The sequence below is a fragment of the Narcine bancroftii genome, chromosome 5 (assembly GCF_036971445.1).
Source record: "Narcine bancroftii isolate sNarBan1 chromosome 5, sNarBan1.hap1, whole genome shotgun sequence".
Taxonomy (NCBI): Eukaryota; Metazoa; Chordata; class Chondrichthyes; order Torpediniformes; family Narcinidae; genus Narcine; species Narcine bancroftii.
Genome location: NC_091473.1, coordinates 5321978 through 5344937, shown reverse-complemented (window position 1 = coordinate 5344937; position 22960 = coordinate 5321978). Strand labels below are relative to the sequence as shown.

At 40.0% G+C, this 22960-nt stretch overlaps 1 protein-coding gene across 1 annotated transcript; it reads right to left on the bottom strand.

Moving 5' to 3' along the window:
- Positions 1-1764: 1764 nt before the first annotated feature.
- Positions 1765-21715, bottom strand: brk1 (BRICK1 subunit of SCAR/WAVE actin nucleating complex). The gene is made up of 3 exons (XM_069936640.1): positions 21566-21715; positions 5075-5157; positions 1765-2277 (listed from the first exon to the last, which is right to left on the bottom strand). The coding sequence occupies exons 1-3, from the start codon at positions 21681-21683 to the stop codon at positions 2251-2253; spliced, it is 228 nt and encodes a 75-aa protein (XP_069792741.1). The 5' UTR covers positions 21684-21715; the 3' UTR covers positions 1765-2250.
- Between the last annotated feature and the right edge of the window lie 1245 nt (positions 21716-22960).

The window sequence follows — 22960 nt, the reverse complement described above, 5'->3', positions numbered from 1 at the left end:
TCCTTACTGCTTTGAATTAAGAGACACTTTGTCTTCAGAAGACCTCCCTTATCTGATAACACAAATGTGTGATGTTTTTCCTGTTTCCAACCACAAAGTTCCTTTACTAAAATTATCATATAACTTAAAGATCACTAATAACGTAATTCTGTAACACACGTGACCTCTCCATCTGGAACCTGGAGGGAGTGTGAATTGTGGAGGGTCATGTGACTTCTTCGCCTGGAACCTGTCGGAAGTCATATCACCTGTCAATCAAGGTTGGACTCTCCCCACCCATTAGTGCACACCCGACCACTGGGCCTTTTAAAATCACCTAGTGATTACCTGGGTTGGACTCCCCAGCTTATTGCACTTTAATTGGCCCTGACTATGAACACTGCTCAACACCAGGTGGGAAACTTTGTACATTGCTGGAGGAGTCATTGGTAAGGTGTGCACTACACTGAGAGAGGGACCTTAGTACAGTATTGTGTGGGAATACCTAGCATCGAACCACACCCCAAGGTACAGGGATCAGGAGTGTCTGTTGAAGTCCCTGTCTCGTAAGAGTGTATTAGTAAATAATGTTGTTTTGTATCTTCCCTGTTACAATTTTCCTGTGTGTACAATAAAGATGACTCTTTGTCAGCTTGTGCCTGGACTTGCTTCTCTGTGAACCCACCAAACCTGACTTAAATCTCATAAAACCCTCTCGAGGTCATTCAGTTTTTCTTTGTATTCACCCTTCTACCACAGGTACAATTTTTCAACATGGATTTCCACCACATCCACTTTCTACCTCTCCCCCACTTTCCCTTTGCACACATGTGAAATTTTTAAAAAGTCCATGCAGCATCCAGCAGTCACTGACACCCACCATTTTAGTAAAGTGGTAGTGGAGTCTCAATGAGAGGGGCATTTAAAGACATGGATGCAAGACCAATGTGAGGGAGCAAAGAGTTAGATCAGTGGTTCTCAAACTTTTTCTTTCCACTCACATCCACGTTAAGCAATCCTTTACTAATCACAGAGCACCAATGGAATAGGGATTACTTAACGTGGGATGTGAGTGGAAAGAAAAAGGTTGAGAACCCGAGTTATATAGTTGAACACAGTGCAGGCTTATGTTCTAAAATGGTTAAACCTCCACCTGCTACAGCTACAGTCTGCTTCTCTCAAGTATCAAGTAATAATTTTGGGGGTGGGGGAGGAAAAGAAGGCTGAAAATAAAAGTTACATTGAACGGACGAGATATTATTTGTCTCACCTTATACAGTGCAGCACTGAGCAAAAATGAAGGTGCTATCTTTTGGCAGTATTAAACCGGGATCCATTTGCCCTCTCGGGGTGGTGGAAAAATATCCTGCAGGACTATTTCAAACCACAGCCCGGTTATCTCCAAGATTCATCTACGATCCAAAAATAAAATCCAGCCATCATCATGGTGCTGTTTGTGGGAGTTTGGTGTGAACCGATTAGCTGCCATAATTCCTATATTACAACAGGGAAAACACCAAATATAAGAGTGCTTAGATCATTGATATTTGTGGAGTCAGTAAAAAAAAACAAGTAAAAATGGGAGTGGCTACTTACAAAGGCAAATGGGAACCACATTACTGGGAGGAAACCGTCGAGGAATATTACAATGCAATGTTATTCCATTCCATCTAAACATGCAATATAAAACTCCACTTAAACAAGTTTTTTTAAACCACATTTTATTATGTTCAATATATAGTATGGTGAAAACACACTGGAGCAATGAAAATAAACAATAAAATGATCATTTGTTTGTTTTATTAACCCTCCCGCTCCAAAAACATGTAACATATGCAACTGTTGTTACTCCCTCATCCAAGAGCCAGCTGGTCAGCTGGCAAGCTGTTGGACATTATTTTATCATCAAGAATAAAACGGAAGGATGAAATGCCACTTATAGAGTTGGAACACAATTCTTGAAATCAAGATAAAGCTCCATTCCATCACAAACATGGCACAAATTCTCCAGCCACTCCACACCCTACCCCCAACCCATTTACTGTTTTACTCGGTGCACCCTCTTTACAAGCACAGGAATCTCCGCAGGGTAGAACTCAGCATCCAATTTATTTTGAGCTCTTGTTAAAAAAAGCCTTTTAATGATCAAAGAGTTACGATAGAAAAAGAACAAAAAGTTTGATGGCCAGGCAAGTCACGGTCTCTGTTCTTCCCCGACATGCTTCCATTGAGTTCATGGTTACTCCAAGCGCCTGTTGAATTGCCAGGGTTTTAAGTCAGAGTTTCACCTTTCGTCACCTGCAGATCAAGTCGGGCAAACGTGCATTGTTAGTGCCGAATAATTAACTCCAAGCGTTACCATCAACCCCACTCAACCGGCTTCTCATTCCCTTGCATCTAAATAATGAGTATGGCGGTGCACAGCACATGGATCCAAGAAAAGCAGAGAAGTTGCCAGTTTTAAATCAGGCAATTTGCAGGCAGAGGCGGCTGGAAGGTGACTGTTCTGCCCATTCCAAAAAAAGTCTTCCCTCCTGTCATTCTCTCCCCCACCTCCCCCCCCCCCCCCCCCACAAAGAGCAGTCATCACGCCAAGCTGTTCAACTTGATCATCGCCCCTACACTCCCCACCACAGTGTTGGTTGAAATTGTCCTCCTGGAGTCAAAAAGTCTGCTGTGCTAGGTGGAAGCCACAGTGAGAGTGAATAAAAGTTGCCTCACAGGCTGAAGTGGGAAAAGTCTTATTATCAGAGTGGGTACAGAGATGTGGAAGCAGGAACCAGGTTAGCTTTCCGATCATGGCTGGAATGGGAGAGGAGGGGCTCGATGCTGACTCAGAGGACCACAATACTCCATCATGTTCAAGCACTTAAATTCCACACCCTGACATGCAAGAGACTAGATTCTTCCATATGCCTGTCTAGTAAAGTGGAGGGTGATGTGGGAGGGAGGGTCTAAAGGTCAGCACAACATTGTGGGCAGAAGGGCCTGTTCTGTTCTAGGTCTGACCATGGCTTTGTATACTGCCAGGTTAAGGCTACTCACAAATTAGAGGAACACCACCTTGTATTCTGTACCAGCAGTCTCCGACAAGAGGGCATCAATACTGACTTCTCCAATATCTCTTCACTCCCTCCATCAATCTCTCTCCTCTCTTCCCTCGCTTCCTAGTACCTTCCCTTCCTTCTCCTATCAAAGCCCTCTGCTCTCTCCCCGGACCACTCCTCAGCTTCTTTCTTCCTTCGAGCATCTGTCTGATTTTCGACCCTCCTGAAGAAGGGTTGAGGCCCGAAATGTCAACGGCCTTTCTTCTTCTGTGGATGCTGCATGACCTGCTGGGTTTATCCAGCACATCTTTATAATGCAAGACTCAACGTTCTCTTGCATTTATCCACTAAAGTCCGATTTAGTTTTGACGGATTTCAGAAATAAATACCAGCTTTCCAAGCCACATCAAGGCGCTGAATCATTCAGAGAAGCAGTTGTGGGCAATGTGCATTGCAACAAGTCAATGCCCGTAGTAGCACATTGTTCCCCAACTGTGACCAGAACTACCTGAATTTTAACACCAGGGTGGATGAAGGATGGCTGGGGTCAATGAATGAGAACTGATGAAGCTCAGTGGATGAAGTTACCTAGACGTCCCACAAGGAACATTAAAATATGCACACCTGCACAGACAAAATTAAAGTCTGCACAATTCCAAGATTAGAATATGTCAGGTCACATCGTATCTCGCCTTCTCTCAATACAAATATTCATGATACTTCTAAAATTAATTAACATTTTCACTGCAACATTCAACTAGCAGGGCTAGTAGATAGAATATTAGTTAACAGAAGACCAAAGGCTATCAATTGGTTCAAGCTGGGAGTGTTTCCCTCCAATTCTATACAATCAAGTGCCAACCTGTTAAGGAAGTTGCTGCAAAGTATTTTACTGACTGCGATCTCCAGAATTGACTGAATGCTTTCATTTCCAGGATTTTATGTTGAGCAGAAATAATCTCTGGTGGTTGGAGTCAGTTTTGCAACAAGTCTGCCATTTGCTAGAGGGCAAGGACTTGTAGCACAAAACCAGCCTGGAGGGCATTGCGATGACCAATTTTACAAGGTGCAAGGAGCAGTGCTGTTGTGAGGCCACCTGATCCTCAGTGATACTGGGAGAGGGGGATGTGTTCCAAGTAAATGGCTATTTTTCATCATTCAAAGCTACGTCATCTGCGCATGCACCAGAAACGAGAGCAGGAAAAAAAATTGTATTTACAAACATTTTTACTAGCACAATCTTTTAATTCCATAGGTTTTTTTTGAAGGGATGCAAAATCTGAAATGGCGAATTTCCATTCGCCAAATTACCACGTAGGGGCTGTCTTTATCGAGGGCTTCTCATCACTCTTCAAAGAGTCGAATTTTTATTTTTAAGTGAAGCATTGCAGGAGGCAAAAACAAAAAGGTTACATGGAAAATAATACCCCAGCCCAAATGCATTCCTTAACATGCACCAAAAATTATTCATCAACATATCAGCTCAAATCATTCAGTGATCCCACCAATTCATTTAACTGGATCTTATGTATTTTATATCAGATTGCTTTGTACAGATAACAGGAACATCAATAATCCTGTAGTATTAAGAAACAAAGAATTAAATGTTTCCTTTCAAATAAATTCAGCAAGGCAGCTGAATTCAAATAGAGTTAAATGAGAAAGTCTGCAGATGCTGGGGTCGAGTGCAAAGCACAAACGTGTTGGAGAAACTCGGGTCATGGACGGCATAAACACCGGCTTCTCCAATTTCCGTTAACCCCAACCTCCCGAGTCTCTATCTTTCCCTACCCCTCTGACCACTTTTCTCCAGCTTCCCATCAGAGCTAACTTCTGCCTCTATTCTCAGCTTCTTTCTCCTGCCCGTATCCACCCATGACCTATTAGCCTGTGCTCCTCCCCCTGCCCCTTCTTCCATCCCACCTTTTTATTCAAGCACTTGCCTGTTTTTTTTTGCTGAAACATTGGTCACCCTTTACTTCCTACAAATGCTGGGTGACCTTTTCTCCGGTACGTTTGTGTATTGAATTCAACAAGACTGCTCTTACCCTGGCTTCAATATATTCAATCCTTCGTTCTAGTGCCGTCAGCTTTTCATTCAGTGTGGCTAACCGTGAACGACAGGACATGTCTGCAAAAATATAAACAACCACTTCATCATTCTGGATACATGTGATAACACACAGGACTTCTTTTATAGATTCAAGGCTGCAAATTAATATCAATCGTAAACCCACAGCCTTTTATCTTTGCAGAGATAGCAAGGATGTTAACCATTTTAGACCCAGGAAAACTTAGTGAAAATTGTATTCATACATGTTCTATAATCTCAAGTGCTCTGCAGTCAATTAAACACTTGGGAGTGTGACCATCATAGTAATGTTGGAAGGGCAGTAATCTATTTGGTTGCATCAAGCTCCCAGGAAGTAACATGATCACATTTTGATCTATTGCCCAGGGTAACAGAGGAGATTAATTAGGGTCTGGGTGAGGCTGGGTATACTTAAGGTTGTTTTCCTTCCAGTATAGAAGGCCAAGGGAAATAATAGAAGTGTACAAAATAGGGTGCTCTACAAGACAGGGTGGATTGTTGTCTAAAATTAAAGGGCATAGGTTTAGGGGACAGGGTAAGAGGTTTAAAATGGATCTGAGATATTATTTTTCCTGGATATTGATTGAATCTGTAACTCCATTGCCTTAGAGGGTCCTGGAGTGCTCTCACGACATTAGCAAGGACGTGAATCACAAAGGCATACAAGGCTTCAGAGAAAGTGCTGGTACATGGGATTAGTATAGTTGAGTATCTCCTGGTCAGCTAGGAGGTGTGGAAGGGCATGTTTCTGAAGTGTGTAACTACAATACAGAGAATGCTTCCAACTTTTCTTTATAGCTTTTACCCACAGCAAATGGGATCCAAGTGAAACCAACTTTTAGAAAGGCAGCACCAGCTTCTATGGCAGAAGAATGGAATCCACCAGGCTTTTGTGCTAGGGCAATTGCAAAATCCACTTCAGGAACCGTAGCAGTGGCATTGACTGCATTGCAAAAATAAAAACAGGAGCTCCAAGCCAATGAATTTGGAACGCCACTTGATTAAACACAAAAGCAATCAGAGGCTTGCCAGCATGTTCTAATTCCCTGCAATTTCTGCTCGCAGGATAATATACTGTAGATCAACCATCAGCGTCATTATGTCCGAGAGGTTTCTCGACGTGTTGCATTTCACTTGCACCATGGAAGAACTGGGGTTGGTGACCAGGATAACTTGAGGTGATGAATTAGTAAAATTTACAAAGCAGAGGAGTTAGAACACAAGCTGGCATTCACTGGAGGCATGATCCTTATTCAGCAGGGGTGCAAAGGAGGCAAGTGGCATGGGTAGCTGCAATGGCAAAGAAAAAGACAGAAAACAGTGGAAACTTTCTTTCGAAGCAGAATGGGAAATCCCAGGATCCATCAGGTACATGCCTGTAAGCTCATAGTTAGTCGTGCAGCATCACATCCCTATTGGAAAAGACCATCCCTTTTTAGGGGGCCAGGCAAAATAAAAATCAAGTAAAATGTTGCTGTTGGATTTAGACAACACACTGGCTGACAGAGTGTGTGGCTTCCTTGGAGGCTTGGGTACAGAGGTAGCTACAGACAATTGTAACCAATTGTACAGACTTTGTAACCACCTGTTAAAAAGGCCAAGATGAGAGGCTTGCCCAAGGTCTGGAATAAAATGAAGTTGGGGGTTCCTCATCACGCTCCCTCCTGTAGCAACTCCAAAAACTAATGCTAAGCAAGTGTTTTATTTCCAAGAAATGCCCCTCCCTCTCCAAACTTTCTTTGCTCAGCATTCATCCACCTGGATCCTCTCATTTCACAATGTCGCAGGAATCTATTATCCCACACACACAGCACACCTCAAGGCACTCAAGTTTCAAACAAAAGAACAGGTTTATATTTCTGATGGCGTTTCTTCAAACTAGGAATAACCCAAATAAATTCAAATTTCTTTTTACTTTTTGTTCCAAACAAATGTTTGTCTCCAGCCACATTTTATACTTGGGTCAGATTTTCATCTGCGCACAAAGACACATGAACTTGTGCATCACCCTGATTTTGCTTGCAATCTGAGCGAAACATGTTGTTCACAGTAAAAACACAAAGATGGAGAAAAGAAAAAAGCAAAAGTACAGAACCAACATTTCAAGCTAGAGCCCTTCATCCAGGTATGGAACAATGTTGGCAGGTATCTGAACAAAAGAGTAGGGGGGTACAGTCGCAAAGGCTGGAGGTGATAGATGGAGAAGGGAGGGAGGGGACAGCAGTGATCCAAGGTGGCTTGGTGAAGGGAGGGGGAAGGGGGGAGAGGAGAGCAGGTTGGCAGAAACCAGAAAAGTCGATGTTAATGCCATCTGGCTGGAGAGTGCCCAGGTTCACAGTTTTTTCTAAAGAAACCTGCGTGTATTCAAATCTTATCCATCTGCCTGTGGCCTTGAACCTATGGGGCATCACGGTTAGTGGCTGGTGCAACGCTATGACAACTTCAGTGACCCAGGTTCGAATCCTGCATGGTAAGGAGTTTGTACGTTCTCCCCCATGACTGTGTGGGCTTTGCCTGGGTGCTCCGGTTTCCTCCCACCTTGAAACCAACAGGGTTGTAGGTTAAATTTGGCACCATTGGGCGGCACAGATTTCGATGGCTGGAATTGGCTTCTATTGTGTTGCAAATAAAATTTTAAATTTAGTCTCCCTAATCAACACAACCTTTTTCTGGACTTCAAGACATTTGCATAGGGGTTATTTTTAAAAAGTCACCACTAACTTGAGCCACACAATTCAACCCTCCACCACCACCACCACCCTCCCAAGCCCAGGACTTTCCTTTCTAACCATCAAGAAGGTACAGAAGTGTTAAAATTAGAACTGCCAAGCTGGGAAATAGCTTCTTCTCACAGCCTGTGAAATTGATGAACAGTATCCTGTAACCAAGTAAATAATTCCAAAATTCTTATATACATTTTAATAGAAAAAAAAACACTACAGCATAGTAAAGGCCCTTTGGCCCATGATGTTGTGTCGGCCCCCACAAACCGACTCAACCAACCAAACCTTCCCTACCTTGCACCCTATTTTTCTTCCATCATTTGCCCAAGAGCACCACCACCCGTAGCTATGCATTCCAGGCACCCAATATTCTGTGTAAAAAGACTTGTCCCTAACATCTCCTCTAAAATTTCCTCCCCTCACCATCACAGATGTCTTCTGATGTTTTCTAGTCTCGCCCCAAGACAAAAGTAATGGCTCTCTACCCTTTCTTTGCGTCTCATAGACTTCTATTAACTCTTGAACTCAATCCCTCGAATAATGACAACCTATATACCAAAGCATTCTTAACTACCCTATCCACCTGCACGGTAACCCTGAGAGATCTATGGATTTGGACCTCAAGATGCTTTGGTAACCCTGTACTCTGTCTTCAAGTTTGACCTGCCAAAATCCATCATTTCACACTTATCCGATTGAACTCCGTCAGCCACTTTGCTCACGCAACTCTAGAGCTTAATGTGCAAGATTTTGACAAACACGATAACAAGGCTTTTCTGCTCACGAGTCCATGCCACTCAATTTACACCCGATTAACCTACACCCCAGTGGGAGGAAACCAAAGCCCCCTCCAGGGGAAAACTCATGCAGACATGGGGAGAACATACAAACTCCTTACAGAAAACGCAGGATTCAAAGCCCGGTCCCGATCTCTGGCACTATAAAAGCGTTGTGCTAACGACTGAACCAACCGTGCCCGCCCCCACCCCCCCCCCAATAAATGTGATTATGTGTGCATCATGGTCTGGAGAAACAATGTTTCATCTGGTTGCATAATCTCCCCCGCCTCTTTCTATATCCATCTCTTCGTCTACACGCATGCATGATGTCAGATGATAATAAACGAACTAAACCTCTCATACCTTCCTCCTTTAAGGTACTGATTAAAAGCCACATCTTTGCTTTTGGTCACCTGAACAAAGATCTCAAACTTTGACTGTAGTTCAGTGCAGGAACAGACCTTCTGGCCCACAACTGTGCCAAACTTGATGCCCAAATTAAACTAAAATCCTGCAGCTTGCACACGATACATAATTGTTCCATTTCCTGCCTATTCATGTCTATCTAGAAATCTCAATCACTATGAACTTACCTGCTTCCAGCACTACTCCTGGCAGCCTGTTCCAGGCACCTACCACTCTGTGTGTGTAAAAAAAAACCACATGAACCTAGGTATCACCTTCAAACTTTACTCCTCATCTTAAATATCCTATCAATGTCTCCCAATATTATGACAAATATCTGCAAAGTGCTTTGAGACACTTTACCAAATTAAAATTAGTCACTATACAAGGAAATTATACAAGTTATACACAATGAAACCTCGATTTAATGCAATTCCGAAGTAACCCGATGCACTCTGGCGTTGGGCTGCCGCCAGGAGTGGGTACAAGTGTTTGGGGCTGCCGCGGGGAGTGTGGATGGTCAGTTTACTAAAAATTCATTTGTGTTTTAATTTCAATTTTAACTACAACAATTTATTGGAACCCCGATTTAGCGCGACCCTGCTTTTTTCGCAATGCAATTTTTTTTTGGATCGAAACTATTTAGTTATAATTGGGTTCCACTGTATAAAATATATAAATTCTATAAAATACAAGTTACTATTCTTTTTTTTTAAAATTTTTTATTTTTCACACCATAAACCACATTGACCATGATACATACATTTTCCTTTTCAAATATATACAGTGTCATTTTCTCCCCCCCCTCCCTCCTCCCATCCCACCCTCCCTCCCATCCATTTAAAGTACAAAATCTAAGATACATTAAACCAGTCAAACAATGTTGTCATTCAATAAAAATAAACAAGAAATTCCACTGAGTCAATTCTTTTCATTTCCTTCTCCTTTCATTAATTTAGGTAGTGAATGTCCCCGGTAGGTTTTCTCTATTGTGTTTCATGTAAGGCTCCCATATTTGTTCGAATATTTCAATATTATTTCTTAAACTATATGTTATTTTTTCTAATGGAATACATTTATTCATTTCTATATACCATTGTTGTATTTTCAAATTATCTTCCAATTTCCAGGTTGACATAATACATTTTTTTGCTACGGCTAGAGCTATCTTTACAAATCTTTTTTGTGCACCATCCAAATCAAGTCCAAATTCTTTGTCTTTTATGTTACTTAGGAGGAAGATCTCTGGATTTTTTGGTATATTGTTTTCTGTAATTTTATTTAATATTTGGTTTAGATCTTCCCTAAATTTTTCTACTTTCTCACATGTCCAGATTGCATGAATTGTTGTTCCCATTTCTTTTTTACATCGAAAACATCTGTCAGATATTGTTGGGTCCCATTTATTTAACTTTTGAGGTGTAATGTATAGTCTGTGTAACCAATTATATTGTATCATACGCATCCTCGTATTTATTGTATTTCTCATCGTTCCAGAACATAATTTCTCCCATGTTTCCTTTTTTATCTTTATATTTAAATCTTGTTCCCATTTTTGTTTAGTTTTACCATTTGTTTCCTCATTCTCCTTTTCTTGCAGTTTAATATACATATTTGTAATAAATCTTTTGATTATCATTGTATCTGTAATCACATATTGTTAGGTAAAAACATCATGAGCTGGGAATGTAGAAGGAGTCACCCAGTGCTGGGCCGTAACAAGATGCAGTTGTGACCTTGTACTCTCAAGATAAGAGTGGGGATGACAAATTGATGTGCAGGAAACTAGCAGAGAAGGATAGCAACAGTTTATTCATTGGACAATGTCATGGTATGATAATTTACTAAGTACGTATCCTAAGGTATATAAAAAACACCACTTGCTGATAACAGCAGAATGCGCCTTCTCCAACTAACACTGTTAGTTGCAAGTGTTACAATCCGGCAATAAAGAACAAAGAACCTTGATTTCGACTCAGTCTGGTGTTTGACTCACTCATTCATGAACAAAGCAGACCTAACAATATTCAAAGTTACTTCCCTCTGGAAACCTCAGACTGCTTCCTAATTTGTCCTTCAAGTAGGATCTCAATTGGTAATATGCCAGCACTGTATTTTGAGTTATATTATATTTAACTTTCATTTGTTCAAAGGATAATAATCTATTTCCTGAAAAACAATTTTCTATTCTTTTGATCCCTTTTCTCTCCCATTCTCTAAAGGAAAGGTTATCTATTGTAAAAGGGAGTAACTTATTTTGCGTCAATATTAGTTTTGGTAATTGGTAATTTGTTTTATTCCTTTCTACATGAATCTTCTTCCAAATATTGAGCAGATGATGTAATACTGGAGAATTCCTATGTTGTACCAATTTTTCATCCCATTTATATAATATATGTTCAGATATCTTCTCCCCTATTTTATCTAGTTCTAATCTAGTCCAATCTGGCTTTACAATAATTTTTAAAGTTTGGCAGTTTTAAGCCTCCTTGTTTATACCATTCTGTTAATTTATCTAGCGCTATCCTCGGTTTCCCCCCTTTCCATAAAAATTTCCTTATTATTTTCTTTAACTCCTTGAAGAATTTCTCTGTCAAGTGTATTGGCAATGCCTGAAATAGGTATAATATCCTTGGGAAAATGTTCATTTTAATACAGTTTATCCTTCCTATTAGTGTTAATGGTAAATCTTTCCAATGCTCTAAATCGTCTTGTAATTTTTTCATTAGTGGATAATAATTGAGTTTATATAGATGGCCGAGATTTTTATTTATTTGTATACCTAGGTATCTTATTGCTTGCATTTGCCATCTGAATGGTGATTCCTTCTTAAATTTTGAAAAATCCGCATTATTCATTGGCATTGCTTCACTTTTATTTACGTTAATCTTGTAACCCGACACTTCTCCATATTCCTTCAATTTCTTATATAATTCTTTTATTGATAGTTCTGGTCCTGTTAAGTATACTATAACATCATCCGCAAATAAACTGATTTTATATTCCTTGTCTTTTATTTTTATCCCTTTTATATTATTTTCTGTTCTTATCAATTCTGCTAGTGGTTCTATAGCTAACGCGAACAATAAGGGTGATAGTGGGCATCCCTGCCGTGTTGACCTGCTTAAGTTAAATTGCTTTGATATATATCTATTTACTGTCCCTTTCGCCAATGGCCCCTTATATAATGCTTTAATCCAATTAATATACTTCTCTGGTAAACTGAATTTTTGCAATACTTTGAATAAGTAATTCCATTCTACTCTGTCAAAGGCCTTCTTTGCGTCTAAAGCAACTGCTACTGTTGGCACTTTACTCCCTTCAACTGCATGAATTAAGTTAATAAATTTACAAATATTGTCTGTTGTGCGTCTTTTTTTAATAAATCCAGTTTAGTCTAGATTTACCATTTTAGGTACATACTCTGCTAATCTGTTTGCTAATAGTTTAGCTATTATCTTATAATCTGTGTTAAATATTGATATTGGTCTATATGTCGCTGGTGCGAGTGGATCTTTCCCTTGCTTTAGTATTACTGTAATTATTGCTGTTTTACATGAATCTGGTAAGCTTTGTGTTTTATCAATCTGGTTGATTACTTCCAGGAGGGGAGGAATTAATAAATCTTTAAATGTTTTATAGAATTCTATTGGGAATCCATTCTCTCCTGGTGTTTTATTATTTGGTAATTTTTTTTATTATCTCTTGTATTTCTACTATTTCAAATGGTTCTATTAATTTATTTTGTTCCACTATTTGTAATTTTGGTAGTTCAATTTTAGTTAAAAATTCATCTATTTTGCCATCTTTCCCTTCGTTTTCAGTTTGGTATAATTATTCACAGAATTCTCTAAAGTTTTCCTTGATCTCTGTTGCATTATATGTGATTTGTTTGTCTTTTTTCCTTGATGCCAATACCATTTTCTTAGCTTGTTCTGTCATAAGCTGCCATGCTAGAATTTTGTGTGTTTTTTCCCCTAGTTCATAATATTTCTGTTTTGTCTTCATTATGTTCTTCTCCACCTTATATGTTTGTAGTGTTTCATATTTTATTTTTTTATCTGCCAATTCTCTTCTTTTAGTTGTATCTTCCTTCATTGCTAATTCTTTTTCTATATTTACTATTTCCCTTTCTAACTGCTCTGTTTCCTGATTATAGTCCTTCTTCATCTTGGTTACATAACTTATTATTTGCCCTCTAATGAACGCTTTCATTGCATCCCATAGTATAAACTTATCTTCCACTGACTCTGTATTTATTTCAAAATACATTTTAATTTGTTTTTCAATGAATTCTCTAAAATCCTGCCTTTTAAGTAGCATGGAGTTTAATCTCCATCTATACATTCTTGGAGGGATGTCCTTTAACTCTATTGTCAATATCAAGGGTGAATGGTCCGATAATATTCTAGCTTTATATTCTGTTTTTCTTACTCTATCTTGCATAGGAGCTGATAACAAAAATAGGTCTATTCTTGAGTATGTTTTATGACTACCCGAGTAATATGAATATTCCTTTTCATTTGGGTGTTGTTTCCTCCATATATCCAAAAGTTGCATTTCTTCCATCGATTTAATTATAAATTTGGTTACTTTGTTCTTTCTGTTAATTTTTTCCCCAGTTTTGTCCATACTTGAATCCAAATTCAGGTTGAAATCCCCTCCTATTAATATGTTCCCTTGCGTATCTGCTATCTTCAAAAAAATATCTTGCATAAACTTTTGATCTTCTTCGTTAGGTGAATATACATTGAGTAGATTCCAAAACTCTGAATATATCTGACATTTTATCATTACATATCTCCCTGCTGGATCTATTATTTCCTCTTCTATTTTAATTGGCACATTTTTACTAATTAATATAGCTACTCCTCTTGCTTTTGAATTATACGACGCTGCTGTTCCATGTCCTACCCAATCTCTCTTTAATTTCTTGTGCTCCAATTCAGTTAAGTGTGTTTCTTGCACAATTGCTATATCAATTTTTTCTTTTTTCAGTAAATTTAGCAGTTTCTTCCTTTTAATTTGGTTATGTATTCCATTAATATTTAAAGTCATATAGTTCAGCGTAGCCATTTCATATTTTGTTTATCTTCCCTTTCCGTTTCTCCATCATCACCTTTCCTTCTTATCCATTTCTGCTTTCTTGTTTTGAACACTTTATAAGACAACATTTCTAAAACATCAAACATTTTCCTTATTCTCCTATTTAAAACTTCTTTAACCCCATTCTCCCCTCCCCCTCCTGAGTTGCCCTTTATCCCTTGTTGGGCAACCACATCTCCCCTCTCCATTTGGATTTGCGAATTCACTCGCAAACGTCAACTGATTTTGCGTAACTCCTCCCCATCCAGCCCCCCCCGGAAAAGATTTCAATTTTCATATGTAACAAAGGTCACTCTTTTAATTCCCTCCTTATTCCCTTTCCCTCCCTTATTAATTCTTGTCTATACTCTATATATTTTCCTCTAAATACGGATACATTCATGTATACACACACTATATATATATATATATATACATACACACACATATACCCCTTTACACACATACATATAGTTCGTGGTCATTTTTACTCTCATTACATATCTTCATCTCTCTGCTTGTTTTGCAGTTGTTCTGCAAATTTTCTTGCTTCCTCTGGATCCGAGAATAGTCTGTTTTGTTGCCCTGGAATAACTATTTTCAGTACCGCTGGGTACTTTAACATATATTTATATCCTTTTTTCCATAAGATCGTTTTTGCTGTATTGAACTCCTTCCTCTTCTTCAGGAGTTCAAAACTTATGTCTGGGTAGAAAAAAATTTTTTGACCTTTATATTCCAGTGGCTTTTTGTCCTCTCTTACTTTCTTCATTGCTTTCTCCAATATATTTTCTCATGTTGTATATCTTAAGAATTTTACTAAAATGGATCTTGGTTTTTGCTGCGGTTGTGGTTTAGGGGCTAATGTTCTATGTGCCCTCTCTATTTCCATTTCTTCCTGTAATTCTGGTCTTCCTAGGACCCTGGGGATCCAATCTTTTATAAATTCTCTCATATTCTTGCCTTCTTCATCTTCCTTAAGGCCCACTATCTTTATATTATTTCTTCTATTATAATTTTCCATTATATCTATCTTCTGAGCTAACAGCTCATGTGCCTCTTTAACTTTTTTATTAGATTCTTCTGATTGCTCTTTTAAGTCCTCTACTTCCATATCTACAAATGTTTCTCGTTTTTCCATATTTTCCACTCTTTTTGCCAATTCTGATATGGCCACTTCCATTTTATTCATTCTTTCTTCTGCATTCTTAATTCTTCTTTTTATCTCATTAAATTCTTGTAATTGCCATTCTTTCACTGATTCCATATATTCTTTAAAAAAAGATACATCTATTGTCTTGCCTTTCTCTTCTTCTTCCATTTCTTTCTGTTCTTCTTCTTCTTCTTCCTCTGGGTTGACCATCTGTTGTTTCCTTGTTTTCTTTTTACCCTCTTCTTTCTTGTTGTCCTTATTGTCTGTGTTCTGCACCTGCTGCTGTGCTGCAGGTGTCTCTCTCAGGTGTGGAGATCGACTCCGCAGCTGTTCCCCCCTCCCGTCAGTGTTTTTTTTTCATGCGCGGTTGCACACTTTTACTCGGCTCTGCGAGCCATTTTTGTAGTCCCGAGCCCGGGACTTCCACTGACCTGAGGGAGCGGGCCTCTCTCTCCGTGGCGGGCCTCTTCGGACAGGTAAGGCCTTCACCTTCTTCTTCCGACATTCTTTCTTCCTTTTTTCTTCCCGTTGTTTTCGACTTTTCTCTCTTCGCTGCCATTTTCTTCTCACCTTTACTTTTACTTTATTATAAATTTTAATCTTGTACCTTTGTGCTTTGTGTGTTTTTTTTAACTTTTCGGGAGAGGGCTGGAATTCCCTGACCGGCCACTACTCCATCACGTGACTCCTTACAAGTTACTATTCAAGGAAACTTGTTGCTATGTATTTACTTGTACAACAGCAGTTACCTCAATCCTTGCACTTATCAGACTTCAAGATTACCAGCAACTCAGAGGTGCATTTTCTATTAACCCCACATACAGAAACACAAATCTCTCATTAAATAAGAACTTTGAAAACAGATGTTCTGGACTGCAAATTAAAAGCTCACTCAGCTTAGACCAAGTTCATGCGAGAAGCTTCCACTTCCTTTGCAGCTGCCAATGTTTAGGGCTGTCTTTGTGCCAAAAATATTTTCCACAAAAGGAAGTATTTATTTTCGAGCATAAAGTGGAGTAGAAATCTTGAATATTTCTCTCTCGAAAAAAAAAAGAGCTGTGGACCGGTGATGCTTTAAAGACAAAAAGAGGAGATATTTTTGAAGATATATGAACAGGAGGCAAAATCATCCAGGATTGAAGTGGGAAAAGTAGTGGTGGTGGTTCAGGAGAGAAGAAGGTTGTCGCCATGTGGATTAATAGCCAGATGCTGAGCTGTTGACTCAGAGATGCAGGCACAACCAGCAAATTTAAATTCAAGGGATTAAATTACGCTACAATTTTCCAAGAGTTAGTAGAAGTAATTTGAAGTGTAGTAGCAAGCAGTTAAAATACCCGAACAATTGCCTTGAGGCCAAGACAATCTACCCTTAGACCAGTTTCAAAATGCACAGGGATGTTAGGTTAATAGCGATATTTGGGAGTCATAAGGCTCATGGGCCAGAAGGGTCTGTTATCATGCTGTATGTCTAAATTTAAACATTTAAATTTCTGTGACCAGATGTTTTTCAGTGTTTGTCTTTTTTTTGGATTTTGAAACAATGGAACTAAGCAGTACAGTGGCATCAGTAGAATACCTGTATCCCCACTGCTGCTGCCAGTCCCCAACCACTTCCCCACTGCTGCCGCTGATCCCGGACTACCTCCCCACTGGTGGCCCCGACTACTTCCCCACTGCCAGTCCCCCACCACCTCCCCAATGCCTCCCCACTGCTACCGCCGATCCCTAACTACCTCCCCACTGGTGGCCCCTGACTACTTCCCCACCGCCACCGCCAGTCCCCAACTACCTCCCCATCGCCAACCCCGATCCCCGAATACCTGCCCACCGCCACCCGCTCCTGCCTGGAAACCCGAGGCAACTTCTTCAATGTGGACGGCTGCAGCTGATGCTGAAGACTTGGACCCTGCTCCGTTTGCCATCTCCCCAACCAAAACTAAAGATTTTGTATTTTTTTTAAAAACTTTTTGTAACCAAACTGGCACCAAGTCACGTGTTGAGCTCCTCCCCACCCCCCAACTTGTGATGTCATGTCGGCGCTAAAAAAAAAATTGGGTTTCTGGATCTTCGGATCAGTATTCTAAAACCGGGGAAAGCCAAGAGAAGAGTACCTCTCAGATTGCTGGTTCACCTTTCAGAAACTCCCTCTGTCTTATTTCAAATGAATGGCTTCAAATTGGATCTCAACCATCTCACAGTAGTGAGATTTTTTTATATTCAAAAATATTGATAATCACATAAAACATTCAAGAGTAACAGTGGCGAAAAACTAAGGGGTTTAACTTTGAGAATGTCCAAAAATGATTTAAAAGTTGCCTTAATAATTTGGAATGCTTTATTTTAATGGTGCCTGAATTGACTTTGTTAACTGGGATACAAGTGCAGGAAAGAGACCCAGACATTTACATTTCAAAGAAAAATTATTCCCTGTTTAACAAGGAGAGAAAAAAACAGCAGTTACATTCTAGCTGCTCCAAACACAGGATTGATTAGGAGTTTGGAAAGCAGATGGAGATGCATTTTAATCCAATTATGAATAATTTTCCCACATTATAACCATATAATAATTAAAGCACGGAAACAGGCCATTTTGGCCCTTCTAATCTGCACCGAACTAAGTACTCTCCTCTAGTCCCACCTACCTGCACCCTGCCCATAACCCTCCATTCCCCTCCCATCCATATACCTATCCAATTTTTCCTTAAATGACAAAATGGTCCCTGCCACCTCTACTTCTTCCAGAAGCTCATTCCACACAGCCACCACTGAGTGAATAAATTCCCCTGCATGTTACTTCTAAACTTTTTCCCCTTAACTCATGATCTCTTGTTTCAATCTCTCTTTCTCTCAATGGAAAAAGCCTATCTACATCAACTCTATCTATCCCTCTCATAATCTTAAATACCTCTAACACATCCCCTCTCAACTTTCTATGCTCCAAAGAATAAGTAGTTATTCTTCACGTCTGTTGGTAGTCAGTGCCTGTAGTGTCGTACACAAATTTCCAAACAGCTACTTTCTTTGTAATCTAGATTCTGAAACCCAGGTAGCATTTTCATAAATCTTCTCTGCACTCTCTCTCTACTTTGTTGACATCCTTCCTATAATTTGGTGACCAGAACTGTACACAGTATTCTAAATTTGGCCTCACCAATGCCTTGAACAGTCTCAACATCACTTCCTAAGCTCCTGTATTCTTTGATTTGATTTGATAAAGGCCAGCATACTAAAAGCCTTCTTCACTACCTTTCGGGAACTATGCACCATTATTCCTATATCTTTCTGCTCCACTGCATTCCTCAATGCCCTCCCATTTACTACATATGTCCTGTTTTGATTAATCCTACTAAAGTGGAGCACTTTGCACTTCTCAGCATTAAACTCCATCTGCCATCTTTCAGCCCACTCTTCTAAGCCATCCAAATCCCTCTGCAATCTTTCAAAACCTTCTTCATGATCCACAATTCCACCTATTTTAGTATCATCTTCATATTTACTAATCCAATTTACCACCCCATCATCCAGATCATTAATGTATATGACAAACAGCAATGGACCCGATACAGATCCCTGAGGCACACCACTTGTCACCGGCCTCCAGCCCGACAAACAGTTATCCACTCCGGCTCTCTGGCATCTCCCTTCCAGCCACTGTTGAACCTATTGGACTATCTCAAATGACTGAACCTTCTATGTGGAACCTTATCGAAGCACTTACTGAAGTCCATATAGACAACATTCAACATCATCAACATTCCTAGTCACCTCTTCAAAATATTCAACATGACCTTCCACGCATAAACCCCCGTTGAGTGTTCCTGATCAGACCCCTGTCTCTCCAGATACTTCATTTTAGGGGCAAAAATTAAATGTTTGACACTCATGATCCTCACTAGATTCAAGTCAGAGTTCAGAGTAGCATGCCTTTTATGGTTCACCTCTCATCAATTATCACAGATAGATGTGGGCTGGAAAATCTGAAGTCTCAACTGATTCTCAGAAATAATTTTAAAAGCATAATGCTACAAAGACAGGCATTTCTCACTATAACTTCAAAACAGGCTTCTCAACGAACTGTTTCCAAATACAACGATCATAATTCCTTTTAAATATAAGATGCATGATTACAGTCAACTGCTCACCGAACTTCTTTGGCTTGGCTTCGCGGACGAAGATTTATGGAGGGGTAATGTCCACGTCTGCTGCAGGCTCGTTGGTGACTGACAAGTCCGATGCGGGACAGGCAGGCACGGTTGCAAGGGAAAATTGGTGGTTGGGGTTGGGTGTTGGGTTACAAATGCAGTTAATCACACTTTCACTCCAGGAGACTGTAGTTCCCACACACACACATCATCTCCAATAAGATTGACGAAGATGGTTTTAAAACAAAAGGTTTAAGAAACGCCACTGAACACAGACCATTCTATCTGTTTCGTGGAGTTCTACGCATTGCTGTTAAGAGCCTGTTGAATTTAAAGCCACGGGCAACTTGAGAAGCAATGGTGTGATCAGGCAACAGCGAAGATTCAGTGAATCATATCTGATCGAGCAACACCATACATACAACAGACCGTTGTCGTGCAAGGACCTGTTTGGAAATAGACACTGACTACTGTGAGAGATGGGAAAATTGATCTAAAATTATGAACATGGAAGAAACTAAAGTTCATCAGTAAAATGGCTGTAACCAGTTCAAACAGGATAAGCTTGGGGCTTAGGATGCAGGAAAGCAGAGTCAGCACGATTAACATAAGAATCTTCTAGTCTTTGTGACAAGACCATAAGACTAAGATAAGGACAGAAGTACCAAGTCATACATTTCTAATTAGCTAACCATACACAGATTTATACATATGAAATTAGCCAACCCTAGATAGAATGAGTCAACTCTGCATATCAAGAGACTGTAGCCCAGAGAATCAGGAAGGTGTGAATAAGGACAATGACATGATGGGGCACCCACAGGATACCCCCTGGTCCTCCAAGTGTACTGAAACTGCACGTAGGCAGGAAGGATTGCCTATGCCAAACCCATCCAGGGGGCAGAAGAATGTAAGGGGGAGGGCATTCTGATACTGAAATTGACTGTATAAAAGTTGGGTGAGCCCCAGTATGTGTGTGTATTCCCAGGGTAAGGGGAAGCACCCAACTTTGCATTGTTGTAGTAATAAATGTTCTTTGTTCTCAATTTTTGTCTCGAGCAATTTCTTTAAAGGTACTTTAATTTCTAACACTACCAACAGACGTGAAGAATAACTACTTAGGCAAGTGGGATCCGAGCAGTTCACGAAATCAACAGCTGACCAGAGGAATAACATGCTGAAGCACTCCTTCCTCTTTATTCGTACATCACTGCACCTATCGGTAATAGAAACTGGGTGCTGTCGGACTCTGGCTTTAACTTACTCTTAATTTAGTCTATGTGTAGTCTGAGTCCAGCGCGTTCTTTGAATGAAGTGATAGGAGAAGGTATTCGGTTCAACAGTCAATTTATTACACAGCACAAGAATAAAACTTAACAGAGCTCTGGGTCACTCATTAGTTCATAGGTCACCTGCACAGTGAGCTACTCCCCAAGACTGACCCCTATTGTCCAGTTGGTTCAGTTTATATAGGTCAACCTTATCATACAGAACAAAAGTTGGCTTCCTTTGCTAGATCTTTTTGCATAAGGGTTATCACAAGTCATCTCCTGTTTTGCAGATATCTGGGGTGTAGCACTCCCATCTTAATCCTCCAGGCCAGACTATCCCGTTGTGTTGATCAGAAATTACTTCATCCCCAGATCTCTCTAATCACCATTCTGTTCTTGTCCTGCCAATTTCTGCTGTTCTCTTTAACACCTCCTCCTGCCTTAATCTTCCTCCTAGACTGGTTTTCCATTCCCTTTGTTTCTTACAGGCCATTCTTTGTTCTGATCTGGCCTGTGTCTCCTGTGCTACTCACCACCTCATTTAGTTTGAGCATTGCTCCTAAATTGTTTTATGCATTTCCTCTCCCTGTATTTTGGAGAGACAATTTTGCTCAGCCAACTTTGCTCCCTGCTAATCACATTCCTTTTTCCCTGAACCATGCAGTAAATATACACTTATTAATTAATCATTTATTTCATACTGTTTTAACCCCTAGATTCCAACAGTGCAACATTATTTTCGTTAATCTGCTTATTGATGCAGTGTGTACACCGGATATTATCAGAAACAGGCCACAAGCCCCGACCTGGCAGGCTCTCCCTGGAGTGAGTGGACGAGCAAAGGGAGCGCTCCTCTTATTGCCCCGGCTGCTTCGTTGCCGCATCTTACCGAATGAATTGAGGAAATCCGCTATCTTTTTGATGCTGCTGGTGATCACCTCAATGTACTCCCTGTTCGCCCAGTCCTGATGAATCTCCCTCTGCACCGGATCACCCTGCCCCGCCATGTCTCAAGCGCGACCGAAACGAACCGAGCCCACTCGTATTCGTGGCGCTGATTGGCTCGTGGCTCCGAGTCCAAGAGTGTTCACGCTCTGATTGGCCAAGTCTCACCCGGAAGCAGGAATTCGGCAAGCATTATTGGTTAGGAGGGCGGTCGATGAGCCGAGCGCTCCCATTGATTGAAATCTGGTGGAAGGCTTGGACTTTGGCGACAGAAATATTTAGATACGTGATTCATAAATAGTTTCAATAAATGAGAAAACTCATTAAATTAGACAGAATTTACCCTTGGTTTAGATCTAATGTAGTTTTACTTATTTTCTATTCAGAATTATTTTTAATATTGTTAAATAAACAAATATGGACAGGGCTTCGATTTGCATTTATATTAATTTCTGATATGTATATATGACCTGTTATTTGTTTAATTAGAAGACTTTGTATGTAGGATTTATGTGAAACAATACAAATATTTTAAAAAGAATAAATGAGAACGTAATAAGGTTAGAGAAATTTAACTATTGGTCATGATTAAGGAACAAAACATATGATGTTTATTGCCCGCTCTAGTCACTCCTATAAAGAACGTGAGCTCCATTCTTGAATGACTGCAATTCCATCGTATAGAGACTCTCCCGGTGCGATGCCATTCATCATTGAATTTATTAGGTGAGGTGGCAGTTCATTCATAAAACGGGATTGAGCCTCATCCTGATTGGTTAAACACTCCGGTTACCGTTTGAGGGTGCATTCGGAACTCTGAAGTGTTCACGTCTCTGCAACGATGTAACAGTCCCTTATTGTGACGTCATCGTCAAGTGTCAAATTGTTGACATACTGACAGGTCGCTCAACAGAGCGCAATTGTGCTGTGACTCGCCTCACCAGAGAAATCTTTCATCCTGATTATGTGATCAGCGGGAGGCAAGTATCAATGAAAGTAGGTCATTTGAAAAAGTCACAAAAATCATCGTGTCAAACACTAAAGTATGCAGACACCGTCATTGAAGTAAAAACACAGTGTCCTACATATAGAGAGAGAGAGAGAGAAAGAGCAGTGTCCTTTATATAGCATCAAGTGCTCAAGCCCGAAACTTTGTTTTTTGCTATTTCCAGGACACTGACCTGCTGAGGTGATGCAGCACAGTTTTTTTTTTCACAAATATTTTCACTCCAAACATGGTTTCTGATTTGTTTGGGTATTCTAGTATTGTTTTTATTTCAGATTATCACTATTGAGAAAAACCCTTTGTAAAATTCACCAAGTATGTTAATCATAAATG

What these genes read in the sequence shown, in the direction of transcription:
- brk1 (XM_069936640.1), bottom strand. Translation starts at nt 21,683, where the DNA reads ATGGCGGGGCAGGGTGATCCGGTGCAGAGGGAGATTCATCAGGACTGG. An exon ending in GGATTTCCTCAATTCATTCG is followed by an intron (nt 5,158 to 21,565) that starts GTAAGATGCGGC and finishes ATATTTTTGCAG; the next exon opens with ACATGTCCTGTCGTTCACGG. An exon ending in TTGAATATATTGAAGCCAGG is followed by an intron (nt 2,278 to 5,074) that starts GTAAGAGCAGTC and finishes CTTGATCTGCAG; the next exon opens with GTGACGAAAGGTGAAACTCT.